This window comes from Babylonia areolata, chromosome 7, assembly GCF_041734735.1.
Source record: "Babylonia areolata isolate BAREFJ2019XMU chromosome 7, ASM4173473v1, whole genome shotgun sequence".
NCBI classification, from domain to species: domain Eukaryota; kingdom Metazoa; phylum Mollusca; class Gastropoda; order Neogastropoda; family Buccinidae; genus Babylonia; species Babylonia areolata.
The window spans coordinates 30883449-30903448 of NC_134882.1; the positions used below are offsets into that span (position 1 = coordinate 30883449).

A 20000-nucleotide genomic window follows, 5' to 3' on the forward strand; every position below is an offset into this window, starting at 1 on the left:
CCATTAGTTTTGTAATGCTAACTTATGCTGTATAACTGAGGTGGAGTCACTCTCAATGGAATGCGGCATGCGTCATTCTCCGGCTTAGTATGTGTGGGAAAAACTTGAAATACTTGAGCAATTGCAATGTCGGCTGTCTTTCTTCCTTCCATCCTAGGAGTGACCATAATCATTTGCTGATTACTTTTCCACTAAATGGGAAGGTCTGTCGGAAGAAGCACTAGTTCTATCTAAAAAAAAAGGGGCCTCAATTTCGCAGTATCCAGGCTAGACCACTATGGCTATCGAAGTGCTCCTCGAAGGTAAACCCCGACCGGCACAGCTCCAGCCCGTCACTTACCACCACTTCGATCCATGATCCCAACGATAAAAGTAAAAATAGAACTATCGACATGAACACATTGACAAAACAGATGAACCCCACACATGATTGATTCATGGCTGTTTACTTGGGGATATTTCTTGGCTTTAAGTTAGATCAACCTTAAAAGTTAATGGAGACATAAAATTAATCAGGTACAGCTGATTGGGATAACCATTCAAAAGATACTGATACGGTGATAGACAATGATGCAAATAGAGATACCACCAAAGCAATGGCCAGATTACACACACACACACACACACACACACACACACACACACACACACACAGAGACTCTCTCTCTCTCTCTCTCTCTCTCTCTCTCACACACACACACACTCACTCACTCACTCACACACACACGCAGAGTATGTATTCATGCTTGAATGTGTTATAAACCACACAGTTTTGTGGCACTTAAATCTATTCTACTCTTGACATGTGAAGCTATTAAAAAACATAAAAAAATATTCATATTATTTATTGCATAATGCATATTAATTTTTTTTTCTGCAGCAATTGAAGATGGGAAAGAAGATAAAGAAGGATGAAAAGCCACCCCATGTTGATGTGGTGAGTAAATATTTAGAAATGTGTGTGCTCTGAATTTAAGTCCAAAACATATGAGCTAATTAACACCGCCCACCCCACCCCCCCCCTCTCAATCGATCGATCGATCTCTCTCTCTTACCCTTAGCCCACAAGTGCTGAGTATGTTGAGTACACGCTGTAAGTACTCTGTGTGTCTGTGTCTGTGTGTCTGTCCAGGTTACTTGTAGCTCACTGTTGAGGCTACATACAGCCCACTGTTTGCCAAGGCTAAATTCACGTTTGGCATAGAGCATGGTTCTAAGATGGTTTCAGGACTGGTTGATGATTTAAACATCTCGCTCCTGTTAATACCAGGTTTGGAATTAAAAAAGATTTATTGTTTGAATGGTACAGCATTGTTGCATCCTGCATTCTGCCAAGACATTGGTTTGTTTGTCTTTTCTTTTTTTCTGCTCTTTTTTTTTTTATTATATTGTTTTATATTCTTTTTCTTTTGTTTCATTTTATTTGTTCTACTTGTTTTATTATTTTCATTTTCATTACATTTCATTTATTTCATGGTAACAGGGCACGGGTGGGGGATATTTAAAACTGATGATGATGGAGTGGGATGAGAACCACATGAAATGGAATGTATGGCCCTTACGACCGGCATACAGGTGACATTGAACGCATGTACAGGAGAACATGAAAAAACATTAACAAGAAACCCTGCACTTTAAGATTCACAGGTGTACACAGAAAATTGTCCATATCTTGATAATATTTTACGTACAGGTATTGTTTGCATATGCTCAGTTTGATGCCTTGTTTTATGGAGAATTCACAGGTGTACACAAAACATTGTTCATGTTTCAGTAATGTTTCATGTATTGACATTGTTTGTGTTTTGCTCAGTTTGACCCACTGCTGGTGGAAAGTCGGCAGGCAGCTACAGTGGTGTTGATGCTGAGCAGTCCTGAAGAAGATGTGCAGTCCAAAGCGTGCGAAGCCATTTACAAGTTTGTCGACAAATGTGAGCATTTGCAGTGGAGTGATAGCATTTTGCGTGATTGCTTGCTTGTCATACACACTCTGTGTGAATTTTAAGAACAAAGGTTTAAAAAAATGCCAAATATTTGAAAACTGTTGCATCATAACTGGTGTATAAAACAAAGGAGATGAAATGCCCAGTGTTGAATTTAGTGGAATTAGAATTGATGTGTAAAAGAAAGCATGATATATTGATTATGTATATATACAAGCTAAGATTTTTTTCATTAATTGAAGATAGTATATGAAGTCTTCATGAGCTATCTGCTTTAATTCAGTAAAATAACAAGTGCTCTATGAAACAAAAACAAAAACAAAAAACAAAAAACAAAAAAAAACAAAAAAAAAGAAAAAGAAACGAGATTAATCATTGGCATAACCCCATATCATTCAAAGGCAGCAAATTAGATCTGCAATTGATTTGTAGAGAGTGAAGTGTACATATTGTATTAAGTGACTACAGTTTCTTATCGTGCAGAACCTCAAGCCCATGAAGCGTTAATTGTGTTACACTAGGTGATGAGAACAAGAAGCTGCTTCTGGACCTGAATGCTGTGGACCCGCTGCTCAACCTGATGCAGGGAGAGGACTGCACAGTGCGCCGCAATGCCACCATGGCTCTCAGCGTCATGTGTCAGAATGGTGAGTGTCATGCATCGTGTGTCAGAATGGTGAGTGTCGTGTGTCAGAATGGTGAGTGTCATGTGTCGTGTCTCAGAATGGTGGGTGTCATGTGTCGTGTGTCAGAATGGTGGGTGTCATGTGTCGTGTGTCAGAATGGTGGGTGTCGTGTGTCAGAATGGTGAGTGTCATGTGTCGTGTGTCAGAATGGTGGGTGTCATGTGTCGCGTGTCAGAATGGTGAGTGTCATGTGTCAGAAATAGTGTAATGTGTTGTGTGTCAGAATGGTGAGTGCCCTGTGTTATGTGTCAGAATGGTGAGTGTCCTGGATCATGTGTCAGACTGGTGAGCGTGCAGTGTCAGAATGATGAGCATCATGTGTCAGGATGGTGAGTGTCCTGTGCCTTCCCTCTTCTGTTTAACATCTATCTACAATTGTGATTTTAGACGAAAAATCTGCCACCTTCCCCACACCACCCATGCCTTAAGTCATCACTACTTTCCCTGTGTCCTGTGTCAGAATGATGAAGTGTCATGTGTCAGAATGGTGGGCATCGTGTGTCAGAATGATGAGTGTTGTGTCATATGTCAGAATGGCATCATGTGTCAGAATAGTGAGTGTCCTGTGTCATGTGTCAGAATTCATACATAATCATAATCATGTCATATCATACATAAATGTCATGTGTCAGAATAGTGAGTGTCAAGTGTCTAAACGGCGCTGTGTTATGTGTCAGAATGCTGAGTGTCCTGGAATGTGTCAGAATGGTGAGTATCTTGTGTCAAGTGTCAGAATATGATGAGTGTTGTCTACAAAACATTTCTTGCATTACGGTATAACATGTTTTTAATTCAATTTTTCAAAACATTTCATTGTATTATGTAATCATGTGTTTCAATTTTAAAGTAATAAATATTAAGAAAAAAAATCCCAGGTGTGGATACAAATTACCCAACCATGAACCAGGTGCAACAGCATTCACTGTAGAATTTATTCCATCCTTTCGAAATGTTACTGGTGAAAGCTACATTTTTAATCAATAACATTATATAAAAAAAACAAAGAAAAAAAAAAGGAGCAGAATGAGATTGAGATGCTTTGGTTTGGCTAATGGGTGATATGTGTTTCAGCTGATGTCAGACGTTGCCTCAGAAAAAAGGACAACTCCATTCCTGCCCTGATCAACCTAATCCAGCCTGAGAGTGAGTATCTGACTGGGCAGCAGTTTGACATGCATAGCCATTTCATGACAGTTGGATAGCAAGGACGGGTGGGAAATTGTCAGAATACCTATGTAATACATCTGACCTGTTGGTAAAATGAGAGTCCATGAGAATATCATTTTGTGAAGACAAGGTTTGCCATTACTGATCAGTTCCATGATAAATTTGAATACAGCAGTGATGATGTTTCATTTTTTTCCAATGGATGAGACAAACTAAAAACTAACAGTCTTTTTTTTTTTTTTAATACTTAAGCTACATAATTCATTACTAATAAAAAAATATTTCTAAAGGGATAGTTTGATTATACAACACAAAATACAAGAGAACATGTTTTTCTGTGCAGTTGGTGATCTTGTGGTGAACGAGTTTGCAGCGTTGGCAGTTTCATTCATGGCAATAGAATACTCCAGCAAAGTGACAATATTTGACAATGGAGGCATTGAGCCCCTTGTCCGACTTCTTCCATCCGTGGATCCTGACATCCAGAAAAACAGCATTGAGGCTCTTGCACAACTGATGCTGGTTAGTGTGGCTGTTTGTTTACTCATGGATACATTTTTCTTTTGTTACCATTCAAAAGTATGCTGTTTCTAGTCATTTAAATTGCGTTACTTACAAATCAGTTTTCTGGAAGTTTGTTTATATCAAAATTGTTACAGTCACAGCTTTTGGATACTCAGACTATGGTTAATGTCCCTGAAATCAAACTTTGGATGCTAAAACTCACATCTAACTTTGGATTTATCAGATGAATGTTACATTTTATAAACAAATTGGATTTCTCAGCTTTCACGCTGTATTTGACAATAGCGGAGGAATTGGAAGGAGTACGCAGTTTTTGGTATTGATTTGTGAATCTGTTGTTAAAAAAAGATTTATTATTAAGAGTGTTATGATTAGGGCTGTCTCAATCTATTTCAAAAACATTATTATTCAAAATGTTCATTTTTTCATTACATCATACATATGTACATACATCATATCAGTAATAATGTAAAGTAGAATAGAATAAAGAGAGAAGAGAAACCAGGGTATACCTAAATTATCATGAGAAAAGAAAATATATAAATAATGAAATATACTAAATAAATCAAATAAACATTACAAAAGAGGAAAAGCTGGGGAGGATATTGACAGGAAATAAACAGCCCTAAAAACATATACATATATCCATTTACCGAAATATATATATGTACACACATACATACTCATTCATTCATTTACATGATTAATGATTTATGCATGCATAAACAAATGCTGATCATTGAGAAGCTTGATGGATGGTGGATTGCAGTCCTATTTCCATTAGATTATAAAGATCTTGCATTGAGATGTAAAACAGATAGTATATCTTGATCAGTACGGTAAGCGTATAATCTATATTCCTTACTTTGATTTTTATCTATAAACAGGGCTTTGTGTGGAAGCCATGTGGTAATGAAATAATTTGAACAAAGTAAAACGGAGTATGGCTGCCTACATGGCTGGGTAAAAATGGTCATACATGTAAAATCCCACTCGTGTACATACGAGTGAACATGTGAGTTGCAGCCTATGAATGAAGAAGAAGAAGAACAACAACAACAACAAAGTTTTCCTCGGCTGTATTCTTCAATTGTATATCTTTATTTCAATGTATTACTGAAAGCGTGCAGATCCTGTACAGGTTTGTTTAAACAGCACTGGTACAAATATTGTTCAGCCAGTTTCAAAATGAAATAAAAGTTAGGATCAGTGGCTGTATTTTTGTCAAGTCCTGGTATGGCCAGTGACACAGTTATATGCAAACTTTGAACATGTGTTCATCTTTCTTTCATTATATTCATTAACGCTTGCCAGAACATGTCTATATTCATTAACGCTTGCCAGAACATGTCATTAACCCCTAGGCTGCCTGCATGACGAGATAACTCGTCATGGCAAGCATGTATGCTTCGCTGCCTGCATGACGAGATAACTCGTCATCGAAATATTCTGACTTTTCCCTGGTTTGCATTCACTTCCTTGGCAAAAATAGTGGTAGCTTTAGCCTGGGGAATCTCTCTAGATTCTATTCATAGCTAGAAACCCCATCTACGTCATAAAGCAGTCCTTTATTTGAACGTTTTGGTTGGGTCACTGTCCAAGTGTTTGCCTGACTTCTCTCCTCGCTCGCTCAACAAAATGTCGGACTGACGCCGTGCTCAAGACATTCGATCGTGACGAACTAAATCAACCAAGATTTCTTTCTTTAGCTGATGCTCAGAAAGAATTGAAGCGTAAATTCGAAGGAGAAGATAGTGATGAACATTTATAGGACGATCTGATAGAAAATAAAGGGAGCAATCAAGAGAGTGGCCAAGATGCGACTGTCAGTGAGTGATGCCGGCTATACAGATGTTAGCAGACAACAGATGACCGAATTAGCAGCAGAGCGATATTCTTGGCACGCAGCCAATGCGGTCTGATGAGAACTGAATCAAGTGACTGTGTGAGAGGGGTGAGGAGGAGGGGGGTAGAGACTGAGGGGGCGTGGCCTCACATCCATCTTATCACTTGGAGAAGTCACGATGTATTGTGTATCTATCTCTTAAAAAATATATATATATTGTGGTTGTTCTAGTATGATTTTGTGTTTGCAGATATCCATTTGTCCAGAAAATATGATGCTTTTGTGCAAATTACCTGACTAATGTTTGTAATGAACAAGTTGAAAATGTGACAAAAAACAAAACAGTGATTTCAAAACAACAGCATGTCACTAAAAATATATAAAATGGGAAAACAGCATGTGTTTTGTATTCTTTATTCATTTACCTTTCAGAAAATATATACTTTTATGGGTCTTTCTCCAATAACAAAGAGCACAGAATTTTTTGAAAATTTATACCCGTTTTTTGTGAAAAAACCCTGGCAAATAGATTTCACTTAAATCTTATTTTCCTGGCAGCGAAAGGGTTAATGCTATCTTTTAGTTACATTACAAAAACTTCGCAGATCACTGTTCAGAACCCCGATCTCTTTTGATATTATAAGATTTGTTCTCAGACATCTGTTGATAATTCTGAACTGAAACCATTTGAGTTTTACATCAGGAATCTTACTGATAATATAAAAAAAGGCAGTCACCATTAATGTAAATATGTTTTTGAAACGGATCACTGTCAAGATTGTTATGATTTATGCTATCAACATTAACATGAATATGCTGCCAAGAAAGGGTCACTGTTCAGAGTGTTATGGTTTTGACCATCAGTGTTTACTTGAATCTTTTGTTTGAAAATATCACTATCAAGGGTGTTATGATTTCAGCTACAGTGATATCATACTGATATAGTGATATGATGAAAATATCATGATGAAGGGTGTTTTTATTTGAGTGATCAGCATTAACATCAATCCACTATTAGAAATTAAAACTCTTAAGACTATTATGCACTATCACAAATCTTTTCTTAAAAATATGTGATGGGGTGGTAAGGTGGTGTTAGAGAAGGTGAAGACAGGTAGAAGGTGTTAGCAGAAGAGAGCCGCAGCCAGGCAAGGTAGACTCGGGAAGGCAGTGCGCTGGTTTTCTTCTTTTATTCTTTCATTCTTCCAGGCCAGGAGAGTTCTCAATTTGTCTGGCACTCGCTCACTCCTTATATTCTGTTCCGCCGAACCGCAAAGCCAGCGCCGCGAAGCGACTCACGAAACCGGCCCTCCGCGAGCCTTGAGGGGCCAAGCTTGTGTTTGTTTGACCAAATTTAGCGGCTTCTGACTTTTGGCTCGGGGAACTAACATAGACATTATATATCACACAAAACTACAAGAGACGAACATTTTCTTAAGCTAAACCATTTTCTACAAAAATAATGTAATTAAAAACTGTAAACAAAAAGAGTCACTGAATGAACGAGCTTTTAACGAGTTCATGTATCATTTTTGTACATTACAACAATTAATACGTCGCAATATGTAATATAATTGCAACAATTAAGTAACTGAACATCCTGAATTTCCAACTATATAAAAATCATCTATAGAATCTGCTTCTAGAGTAAAGATTTTTTATGTAAAAATTCAAGAGAAAACTCAGCGGACAGCTCCCGTGTCGGCACCGCTTGGCGGTGCTTTTGGCACTTGTGATCGACAATGAAATTCTTCGTTTAAACCAACTACAACACAGTTATACATGCACGATACTAATCAGATTGGTAACAGAAATGCAAACATCTGCAAGACACGCTATAAAAATGTCTAGGTATTGTAAAAACATATTTTGCTCAAATCGGCACTGACAAATTCCAATGGCTTGAAGAAGAGATAGTTTTGTGGCGCCGAAATGCCGTCAGACATTTCGTACCATCGCATGCCTATAATTTAGGTGTACACGGAAAGCAGTACACGAGAAGAAGCTTAATCATTTACATTTTAATGCACAATCAAAATTCCACGGCAACTATACCGAGTTACAGAAAACTAACTTATTTTGTATGTTTCAACTGAGTGGATTTCGAAGATCGCGCCAAAACTCATTCACATAAATATTAGTTTAAAAAAGTTATAGGCTTTCTGGTCAAATGATATCATTGTATTTGAGAAGTATGATTGTTCTGAAGTCCCATAACATAAAACTATAATCTCATCTATAAGGAAGTGTTTATAATTTAACAAATTGATGAAAATCATCATACGGTTCCCATGTAAAGGGAGATAACTTGTGACCGATTTACAGCTTCCTTGGTAACCTTCAGCGAGTCACAAACATCGTCTGCTAAGCTGGCCCAACGAAGATCGTAGCCAAACCGGCTACAAATAGAACTATTAAAGTGTTATGATTTGGGCTATCAGCATTCACTTGAATCTGTTGTTAACAATAAGACCATTAAGAGTGTTATAATTTGGGTTCTCAGCATTAACAAAAACCTGTTGTTTAAATTGGTACTACTTAGAGTGTTAACAGGAATCTGTTGTTCAGTAATAACACTGTTAAGATGTTATGCTTTGATATAGATCTTCTGTTTAAAAAACATCACTACGATTTTGGCTCTCAGCATTAACATGAATCTGTTGTTGAAAATAAAACTATTGAGAGTGTTATGATTTGGGCTATCAGCATTAACATGAATCTGTTGTTAAAAATAACACTACCAGGAGTGTTATGATTTGGGCTATCAGCTTTAACATTAATCTTAAAAAACACACACACAAAAAAAAACTTTCAAGAGTGTTATGATTTGGGCTTTCAGCATTAACATCTTTGTATTTCTGTGTCATCATCACCAGAGAGAGACATTAGCATGTTTAGTTTTGTTAACGGCTGAGTTTGATGACTATTTGGATGGAGATGCAGTTCTCATGGCAGTGTGTGTGTGTGTGTGTGTGTGTGTGTGTCAGGATCACCAAGCCAGAGCAAGCGTCAGGGAGTATGATGGCTTCACACCGATCCTGGAGCTGCTGAGATCAGAGTACGCCATCATTCAAAAGTTGGCTCTGCTCACTCTGGATCGACTGATGCAGGATGGTGGGTCTGAGCTGGTTTCTCCTTTTCTGTATTTTGTATAGTAATAGAAATGTTGCCATCTTGACGGGCTCAATAGCCTAATGGTTAAAGCGTTGGACTTTCAGTCTGAAGGTCCCCCCCAGGTTTGAACCTTGGTGACAGTGCCTGGTGGGTAAAGGGTGGAGATTTTTCTGATCTCCCAGGTCAACATGTGTGCAGACCTGCTAGTGCCTGAACCCCCTTTGTGTGTATATACATGCAGAAGATCAAATGCACACGTTAAAGATCCTGTAATCTATGCGTCCTGTAATCCAGCGTTTGGTGGTTTATGGAAACAAGAACATACCCAGTATGCACTCTTCTGAAAACGGAGTATGGCTGCCTACATGGCAGGGTAAATATACAAAACGGTCATGCACATAAAATGTTACATGTCTGTCTGAGTGTGTTAGTGTGCGTGTCTGAAATCTGATTGAATGACACAGGAAATGAATGATGAGCGCCCAGTGGCAGCTGTCAGTCGGCTCTACCCAGGTAGGCAGCCTTTTGTGCAAATGACCCCGTGTTTGTAAAGCACTTAGAGCTTGGTCTCTGGCCGAGGATAGGCGCTATAAAAGTATTCATATCAATCAATCAGTCAATCTTGCCTCCTTTGATCAGCTTCATATCCACTGTGTTTCTGCATTCTCAGATTCAAACACTCCACAACTGGCCACCGCTCTTTCTGTGCCTCCCTCTTGTGCTTCGTCAAACCTCTGCACCCAGCTGTTTCAAGTTGGACTTATAAACCTGCCTCTTTTTGATGAGAGAGCACTCCACCCATGCCCACCCCACCCCTACATACTTCTACCCACCCCTGTCCCTCCCTCTTCCTGTCTACAGGTCTCAAGCTTATTTGTCTGAAGTGTTGGTACTATTTGGATATAAAAAGGGTGTGGTTACAGACAAAGGTTTTGACTTCATTCTGGTACTGGCTAAGTTTTATATTTACAGATGTTGCATGAATAACTTATTGCCAAATGTGTGGGCTTTCGTAGCAAGTTTAAAAAGTAATTATCTGGATACCAAGGCGATGGCTTACATTGATGGTAAATTTGTTAATTTTACCCAAAACTGGTTTCTGTATGAAAATTTGTTTCAACAGTAATTTGTGTGTACATCCTAAACCAGTCCGTAGTCTCTATCTCCCTCACTCCCTCTCTCTTTTTCTCCTGCTCTCTGTACATACATGTGTGAGTTTGTATTCCTTCCAGATGATGTTCATTGTCATGATAATGTTTAGATGCAGATCTGTTGTTAATATTAAGCAAAATTGTGTGAAATACTGTCATTGACACACCCTATTCTCTCAAAGTGTTTATTAGAATAACTGTTTGTGGGTATTGATGTGTGTGTGTGTGTGTGTGTGTGTGTGTGTGTGTGTGTGTGTGTGTGAGGATCTGTGTGTGTGTGTGTGTGTGTGTGTGTGTGTGTGAGGATCTGTGTGTGTGTGTGTGTGTGTGTGTGTGTGTGTGTGAGGATCTGTGTGTGTGTGTGTACGTGCGTGTGCGTGTGTGTGTGTTGGGAAGGGTGGTATGCAAGCTTTAAAAATCCCTTACAGTTAATGAATAATGTAGCTATGATGAAGCATTTGTCAGTGTTTTGTGTGTACTTTTTGAAGTAGTTTCCACCGTGTATTGCTTCACTGTTTTTTTATGGAAACTGATAATGTATTTTTGAGATTTTGATCACCTTAATGTGGAATTTGATTACATGATTTTCTTTTCTTGACAAATATGACCTTCATTGCAAGGGAGGTTGGGAGAGGGGGGAGGGGGTGGGGGCGGGGGGGGCGAGGTTCTCAAGCTTTCGACTTATCTTTCATGCCTCTGAATCAGAGCTGTGCATGCATGTGAATGAATGGCATGTAAGTGCTTTGATTTTATTCTCTGCGCAAGATTCAGCGTGATTTAAATACTTTATCATTGTTGATATCATTTCATTTTTGAAACTGTAGCATCTAGACAACCATTGAAGTTCCAGTAGTTTTGAGAGACACAGAGAGAGAGAGAGAGACAGAGAGAAACGAAACGAAAGGAAAACGAAAGTTTATTCAGTTAGGCCATGGCCCCATTTGAAGGGGTGATTACATATTTTGTAAGAATAGATTTGCATAAGAATATAATCTTACAACGTGTATGCTCAAAGCTCTGTTCTCTTTAACCAATCATGAAACTCCGTCGTTTTAATGACTTATAGATGTAGCCGGGTTGGCTACAATCTTCGTTGGGCCAGCTTAGCAGACGACTTTTGTGACTCACCGAAGGTTACTAAGAAAGTTGTAAATCGGTCACAAGTTATCTCCGTTTACAGGGAACCGTATGATGATTTTCATCAATTTGTTAAATTATAAACACTTCCTTATAGATGAGATTATAGTTTTATGTTATGGGACTTCAGAACGATCATACTTCTCAAATGTAATGATATCATTTGGCCAGAAAGCCTATAACTTTTTTAAACTAATATTTATGTGAATGATTTTGTGCGCGATCTTCGAAATCCACTCAGTTGAAGCATACAAAATACCTTCGTTTTCTATAAATCGATATAGTTGCCGTGGAATTTAAATTGTGCATGAAAATGTAAATGATTAAGCTTCTTCTCGTGTACTGCTTTCCGTGTACACCTAAGTTATAGGCATGTGATGGTACAAAATGTCTGATGGCATTTCGGCGCCACAAAACTATCTCTTCTTCAAGCCATTGAAATTCGTCAGTGCCGATTTGAGCAATATATGTTTTTACAATACCTAGACATTTTTATAGCGTGTCTTGCAGATGTTTGCATTTCTGTTATCAATCTGATTAGTATCGTGCATGTATAATTGTGTTGTAGTTGGTTTAAACGAAGTATTTCATTGTCGATCACAAGTGCCAAAAGCACCGCCAAGCGGTGCCGACACGGGAGCTGCCCGCTGAGTTTTCTCTTGAATTTTTACATAAAAAATCTTTACTCTAGAAGCAGATTCTATAGATGATTTTTATATAGTTAGAAATTCAGGATGTTCAGTTACTTAACTGTTGCAATTATATTACATATCGCGATGTATTAATTGTTGAAATGTACAAAAATGATACATGAACTCGTTAAAAGCTCGTTCATTCAGTGACTCTTTTTGTTTACAGTTTTTAACTACATTATTTTTGTAGAAAATGGTTTAGCTTAAGAAAATGCTCGTCTCTTGTAGTTTTGTGTGATATATAATATGTCTATGTTAGTTCCCCGAGCCGAAAGTCAGAAGCCGCTAAATTTGGTCAAACAAACACAAGCTTGGCCCCTCAAGGCTTGCGGAGGGCCGGTTTCATGAGTCGCTTCACGGCGCTGGCCTTGCGGTTCGGCGGAACAGAATATAAGGAGTGAGCGAGTGACAGACAAATAGAGAACTCTCCTGGTCTGGAAGAATGAGAGAATAAAAGAAGAAAAACCGGCGCACCGCCTTCCCGAGTCTACCTTGCCTGGCTGCAGCTCTCTTCTGCTAACACCTTCTACCTGTCTTCACCTTCTCCAACACCACCTTACCACCCCGTTACATAGATAAATATGGCAAGATTCGAAAAAACGTTATCATTTGTAGAAGACAGAAGTAATTCTAACCGAAACTTACTTGGTCTGCTATAATATATCAACGGAATATATATTTGTCATTACATAGACTCACATTTTATGAATGTTAATGCTCTAATTAGAGAGACAGAGAGAGAGACAGAGAGAGAGAGATGTATGAATCCTGTGACTGGAATCTCCAGCCTGGGGTCTTCATGCCCCAGTCACATGATTCACACAAGTGGCAGTGGCAGAGTCAGTGAGGCCTTGGACTTCAGATCCAGTGTTCACCACTGATCACAGTGTTGTGTCCATGGGAAAGGCACTGGGGCTCTTTACTCTGATTTTACTCACCCCACCCAGACTTGAATTGGTACCCCCCCTCCCCCCACCCCTCCTGTCCCCACCCCCACCTTCCTGCTGTTCTATCCCAGAGAGGTGGAAATTCTTTTTCTTCTTCGTTTGTGGGCTGCAACTCCCACGTTCACTTGCATGTAACTTTCTTCTTCGTTTGTTGGCTGCAGCTCCCATGTTCACTTGTATGTAACCTTCTTCATTTGTGGGCTGCAACTCCCACATTCACTTGTATGTAATCTTCTTCTTCATTTGTTGGCTGCAACTCCCACGTTCACTTGTATGTACACCTGTGGGCTTTTATGTGTATGGTCGTTTTTACCCTGCCGTGTAGGCAGCCATACTCTGTTTTCGGGGGTGTGCATGCTGGGTATGTACTTGTTTCCATGACTCACCGGACGCTGACATGGATTACAGGATCTTTAATGTGTGTATTTGATCCTCTGCTTGCGTATACACATGAAGGGGGTTCTGGTACAAGCAGGTCCGCTCATATGCTGACCTGGGAGATCGGAAAAATCCCCAACCTTTACCCTCACCAAGCACCGTTACTGAGATTTGAACCCAGGGGGACCTTCAGATTGAAAAGTCCAACGCTTTACCTGCTCGGCTATTGCGCCTTGTCGGTGGAAATGAGCTTACAGCATGTCACCTTGTGTGTGTGTGTGTGTGTGACAGTGGAGAATCGGCTTACAGCATGTCGCCCTGTTGTGTGTGTGTGACAGCGGAGAATCGTGCGGTGATGCGGGAGTTGGACGGCATCTCCAAGCTCCTGGACTTCCTGGGGCGGCCAGAGTGGCAGGACCTGCACATCATGGTCATCATGGTCATTGCCAGCATGCTGGAGGACCAGGAGAGTCTGGAGGTCAGTGGTGTGGGCTGTGTTGTGGTGTGGTGTGGTGTGTGGTGTGGTGTGGTGTGGTGTGGTGTTGTGTTGTGTGGTGAGGTGTTGTGAGGTGTTGTGTCATGTTGTGTTGTGAGGTGTTGTGTTGTGTGGTGAGGTGTTGTATTGTGTGGTGTGGTCTTGCGTTTCGTGGTGTTGTGTTCTGTGTTGTGTGGTGTGGTGTGGTGTTGTGTTGTTTGATGTTGTGTGGTGTGGTGTTGTTTGATGTTGTGTGGTGTTGTGTGGTGTGGTGTGGTGTTGTTTGATGTTGTGTGGTGTGGTGTTGTGTTGTTTGATGTTGTGTGGTGTGGTGTTGTTTGATGTTGTGTGGTGTGGTGTTGTTTGATGTTGTGTGGTGTGGTGTTGTGTGGTGTTGTGTTGTTTGATGTTGTGTGGTGTGGTGTTGTTTGATGTTGTGTGGTGTGATGTTTTGTTGTTTGATGTTGTATGATGTGGTGTTGTGTGGTGTGGTGTTGTGTTGTGAGGTGTTGTGTTGTGTTGCTTGATGTTGTGTAGTGTTGTGTTGTTTGATGCTGTGTGGTGAGGTGTTGTGTTGTGTGGTGTTGTGTTGTTTGATGCTGTGTGGTGAGGTGTTGTGTTGTGTGGTGTTGTGTTGTTTGATGCTGTGTGGTGTTGTGTTGTTTGATACTGTGTGGTGAGGTGATGTGTTGTGTTGTGTTGTTTGATGTGGTGTGGTGAGGTGTTGTGTTGTGTGGTGAGGTGTTGTGTTGTGTTATGAGGTGTTGTTTGATGTAGTGTGGTGTTGTGTTGTGTGCTGTTATGTTTTCTGATGGTGCGTGGAGTGTGGTGTTGTAGTGCACGGCATTGCTCTGCAAAGCGTTTGGTTGAGTTGTGTTGCATTGTATTTCATGTGTTGTGTTGTATTGCATTGTATGTTGTGTTGAACTGGTTTGGATTGGATTGTAATACATTTTGTCTGCTTCTCTGTGTAAAACACAACGCAACACAACGCAACACAACACAACACAACACGACACGACACGACACGACACAATACAAAACCTTCCCATAATACCTGATGTGTGGACTGGCAGCAAATGAAGGAGTCTGGCGGGCTGAAGAAGCTGGTGGCCCTCATCACAGACCAGCCTCCACCAGACGATGACAGCAAGAAGGGAGACAAGAAGGGCGGCTCCCGTGCCGGCAAGAAGAGCGCTGGCAAGGACGGTGAGTGGTTCTTAGATTTAATCAAATCATATTATGTAGACAGGCGCAGTAGCCGAGTGGTTCAAGCATTGAACTTTCAATCTGAGGGTCCTGGGTTCGAATCTCAGTAACGGCGCCTGGTGGGTAAAGGGTGGAGATTTTTCCGATCTCCCAATTCAAGATATGTGCAGACCTGCTTGTGCCTGAGCCCCCTTCGTGTGTAAACGCAAGCAGAAGATCAAATATGCACTTTAAAAATCCTGTTATCCATGTCAGTGTTAGATGGGTTATGGAAACAAGAACATACCCAGCATTCTCACCCCTGAAAACAGAGTATGGCTGCTTACATGGCGGGGTAAAATTGGTCATCCACATAAAAGCCCACTCGTGTACATGCGAGTGAATGTGGGAGATGTAGCCCATTAACAAAGAAGAATATTATTTAATGTGTGTGAATATGTGGGATGGTGAAGTTCTCAGATGTAATTAGATGTTTTAATGTGTGTATGTATGTGGGATGGGGGGAGGACAGGTGGGAGCATTTTGAAAATTTTGTTTTATTTTATTATATTTCATTTTATTCTATAATCTTATTTTGTTTAATTTGTGTATGTGTGTGCAAGGATGTTAGGAAGTGTGTTTGTGCGTGTGTGTTTGTGCGTGTAAACGTGTGTTAGTGTGAATATGTGTATATGTGTATGTTTGTGAGCTGCTTGTGAGTGTATGTCAGCATATGGACACGCATGTACCAATGCATGATGGTAGCAGTTTGTGCACATGCTTCTTTCACTGTCCGCTAAAGGCAAAGGTAAAAAAGGTGGCGATGATGAGGAGAAAGAAACGGTGCTGGGAGGGGAGTCGATCATCCCCACACTGCCAGACGTCAAGATGTGTGCCGCCAAGGCCATTGGCCGCTGTGCCCGCAACAGTAAGCCCTGGTCCTCTTGTTTTGACTTTGTTGCTGTGCGGGCGGAATCAGAGCATTTACTGAAGCGTTGATGTGTTATTATGTTGTGTCAGTGGTTTTAACTCTTTCACTGCCAAGTTTCTGTGTGGAAAACGCTCTCCAACGCCAAATATTTAAGGTACGATGCTCTTAGTCACAGGCTTTGGTTCATGTCCAAACAACACAGTGGACTTGTTCACTTCAGACTTTGTCAGGAGCCAAAGGTTAGTCATTGTTCTGTTGGCGGGAAACTGGCTGCAGCTGTCAAGCTTTGTTACAGTGCGAAAAAAGGTCTTATCAACATGACCTATTGATGTCGACTAAGGTCGCATATGGTGGTGAAAGAGTTAATACATCCATGAACACCCCCACTGTATCTTGTATTGGCTGAATCAAAACATTTACTGAATTATTGATGTGTTATTATGTTGTTACTTTGGTTTTGATACGTTCATGAACACCCCTAAGCATATCTTGTAATGGCTGAATCAAAACATTTACTGAATTATTGATGTGTTATTACGTTGTTACAATGGTTTTGATATGTCCATGAACACCCCTAAGCATATCTTGTGATGGCTGAATCAAAACATTTACTGAATTATTGATGTGTTATTATGTTGTTACTTTGGTTTTGATACGTTCATGAACACCCCTAAGCATATCTTGTAATGGCTGAATCAAAACATTTACTGAATTATTGATGTGTTATTACGTTGTTACAATGGTTTTGATATGTCCATGAACACCCCTAAGCATATCTTGTGTTGGCTGAATCAAGACATTTACTGAATTATTGATGTGTTATTATATTGTTACAATGGTTTTGATACGTCCATGAACACCCCTGAGCATATCTTGTGTTGGCTGAATCAAAACATTTACTGAATTATTGATGTGTTATTATATTGTTACAATGGTTTTGATACGTCCATGAACACCCCTGAGCATATCTTGTGTTGGCTGAATCAAAACATTTACTGAATTATTGATGTGTTATTATTTTGTTACAATGGTTTTGAGGAATGGTTTTCCATAACCCATAATCTTGAGCATATTTCCATGATCCAGAGCATGTTTCTGTAACCCTTAATCTGGAGCATATTAAAAAAAACAACACACCCTTATTATGAAACATATTTATCAAATTCCATAATCAGGAACAGATTTTCAAAACTCATGATACATAGCATATATTTCTAAAACCCATAACATGGAGCACACATCCAAAAACCCATAACATGGATTTTATATCCAAACCCCAAAATACATCGCTCATATATCCCAAATCCACCTGCATGCTGTATTCTGTTTAACCATGATTCATTCATTCAGCTACCTGTCCAATGGAATGATGTGACCCCCCCCCCCCCCCGACCCACCTCCCCCAGGCCCCCCTTTGCTGATGATGACTGGCGCTAACGCTGACGGCTGTTGGTAATCCACAGGTGATAACCGAAAGCTCCTGCACGAACAGGAGACGGAGAAGATGCTGATTGCCTTGCTGGCTAGCGATTCGCCCGAGGTGCAGACAGCAGCCACTCAGGCCCTGGGGGTCATGTGTGAGAACCTCAGCTGTCGCGACGCCATCCGCGAGTGGGGTCAGTGTCTGCTGTGGCTGTGTGTATATCGTCAACGTTTCCCCGGTCTTTGCTACTACTTGTTTTGTTGTGTGCTTTCCCTTCGTCTGCATGACGTGTGTGCTGAGAAGTACATGTGTGTTGTTGTTAACTAGAAGCAGAGTGTTAAGTACATGTTTTGAGGTTATGGGTATTGTGAGGTTGAAGTTAGGGTGGTTATTAAAGTTGTTGAGGTTAGGGACGTTGAGGTGTTCAGGTTAATGACATTGAGGTGTTGGGGTTGGGGATGTCGAGGTGTTGGGGTTAGGGACATTGAAGTATTGAGTTTGGGACATTGATGTGTTCGGGTTGGGGTCATGGACATTGAGGTGTTGGAGACATTGAAATGTTGAGGTTGGGGACACTGAGGTGTTGAGGTTGGGACATTGAGGTGTTGGAGTTGGGGACATTAACGTGTTGAGGTTGGGGACATTGAGGTGTTGAGGTGGGGACATTGAGGTGTTGGAGGTGGGGATATTGAGGTGTTGAGGTTAGGGTCATTGGGGTTTGAGGTTAGTGACATTGAGGTGTCAGGATTAGGGACTTTAAGAGGTTGGAGTTAGGGACGTTGAGGCATTGAGGTTTATAGGGACATTGAGGTGTAGAGGCTAGGGATGTTGAGGTTAGGAACATTGAGGTGTTGAGGCTGGAGACATTGATATGTTGAGGTAAGGGAAAGGAGTGTGGTTCTTTACTGCTGGTATGAGCTGGTTAGAGAGCAAACATGGCAACAATGACAGTGTGTACAGGAAGCCTTTTGTCGCTGCATCGGTCTGGTAGGAAAGCTTAGCAGGCAGTGGGTTTGTTTGGTGGAGAGAGACATTTACTTTTTGATTGAAGACTGACATTGTTTGGTGACTGAAATGTTTTGCTGTCATAGTGTCTGTTGTTGTTACATGATGATTTTGCACGGAGACGACAGATGTAACTTTAAGTGTTGTTTCTGCTGTGTTATTATGGTTAGTTTTGGGAGGTCATCTTGTGTGTCTGCTATTACTTATAAAAAAACAACAACAGCTTTTGTTTAGTGATTGTCTGAAAATTGTTATGACACTAGTTTTCATGGGTGTTGTGATAACTGGTTGTTATCAGTGTAGTGTCTGCTGCTGTGACTGCTGCATTTTCTGTTGTTTTTGAGAAAGGTATTTTTTGCTTGAAGATCACTATACTTGCATATTTAGGTAAATATACTTCGTGTAGATGAATGAGAGGGTAACTGCCTCGTGTGTGTCTATGAATAAGACAAGACAAAGACAAAGACAAACAGTTTATTGTACATCGGCCTCAGGCCATTATGTGTTTATAAGTAAATGTTGTGTTTGTGTGTTGTGTGTGCAAGTATGTTTGTGTGCGTGAGTGTGTGTGCACGTGTGTTTATGTGCACATGTGTGTGTGTGTGTGTGTGTGTGTGTGTGTGTGTGTGTATTACCTTGCATATCTGGTTGTTATTGTGGTGTAGCATCTTTTGTTTAGTATACATGTCCGTGTCTCTATCATTTTGCCATGTGTGCCGCCTCCCGCACACAGAGGGCATCCCGCCACTGGCCAGATTGATGTCCACAGACAATGGGGATCTGAAGGAGGCAGTGACACTGGCCTTGGCCAACCTCACCACCGCCAACACCCAGAACTGCCAGTGAGTGACTCGTAGCAGTGAGCTTGCGGGCGTTCAGTGCCGTCTCCCATGTTTCTTGCATGCATACACGTGCACACACATGTGCATGCATGTTTGCACACACACACATGCACACAAACACACGTTCATGCACACACACAGACACACATACATGCATGCACTAGCACAACACTCACACATATCTACACACACACACACACACACACACTCACACTCACACACACACACACACACACACACACACACACACTGCTATTTCAGGGAGCCGGTCAACCTGAATGGTTTGGTGTTGGGGGGCTAGGTATCAGAGGGTGGTAGAAGACAGCTTCTTCACTTGGAATCAAAAGTTTTAAACTAACTTGTATATTTCAGTGGTTTCTCACCACCACCTGCCTCAGCAACATTGAATCAGGAAAACTCCTGGGCTGGAAAGGCTGTGAGCAAACTGGGTTCACAACTGCATTGCAGTTGGCTGGCCACTGCCTGACTGGTCAAGAATGGAGTTCAGAGATGCCAACTGTTATGATTTTGCCGTATTTTGTTTGGCTCG

The 20000-nt window shown here is 40.7% G+C and overlaps 1 protein-coding gene across 4 annotated transcripts in view; it reads left to right on the forward strand.

Annotated features, from left to right (window-relative positions):
* LOC143283951 (armadillo repeat-containing protein 3-like) overlaps nucleotides 1–20000 on the forward strand; it is a 42140-nt gene that overhangs the window by 104 nt on the left and 22036 nt on the right. For all 4 annotated transcript variants that reach the window (XM_076590413.1, XM_076590410.1, XM_076590411.1 and 1 more), the window contains exons 2-12: nucleotides 881–937; nucleotides 1814–1931; nucleotides 2465–2590; nucleotides 3701–3772; nucleotides 4140–4318; nucleotides 9155–9281; nucleotides 13925–14064; nucleotides 15138–15270; nucleotides 16052–16177; nucleotides 17644–17796; nucleotides 19342–19450. In XM_076590413.1, coding sequence (XP_076446528.1) covers nucleotides 890–937; nucleotides 1814–1931; nucleotides 2465–2590; nucleotides 3701–3772; nucleotides 4140–4318; nucleotides 9155–9281; nucleotides 13925–14064; nucleotides 15138–15270; nucleotides 16052–16177; nucleotides 17644–17796; nucleotides 19342–19450 — 1331 coding nt within the window. In that variant the 5' untranslated portion in view covers nucleotides 881–889. The remainder of the gene's footprint in view (nucleotides 1–880; nucleotides 938–1813; nucleotides 1932–2464; nucleotides 2591–3700; nucleotides 3773–4139; nucleotides 4319–9154; nucleotides 9282–13924; nucleotides 14065–15137; nucleotides 15271–16051; nucleotides 16178–17643; nucleotides 17797–19341; nucleotides 19451–20000) is intronic.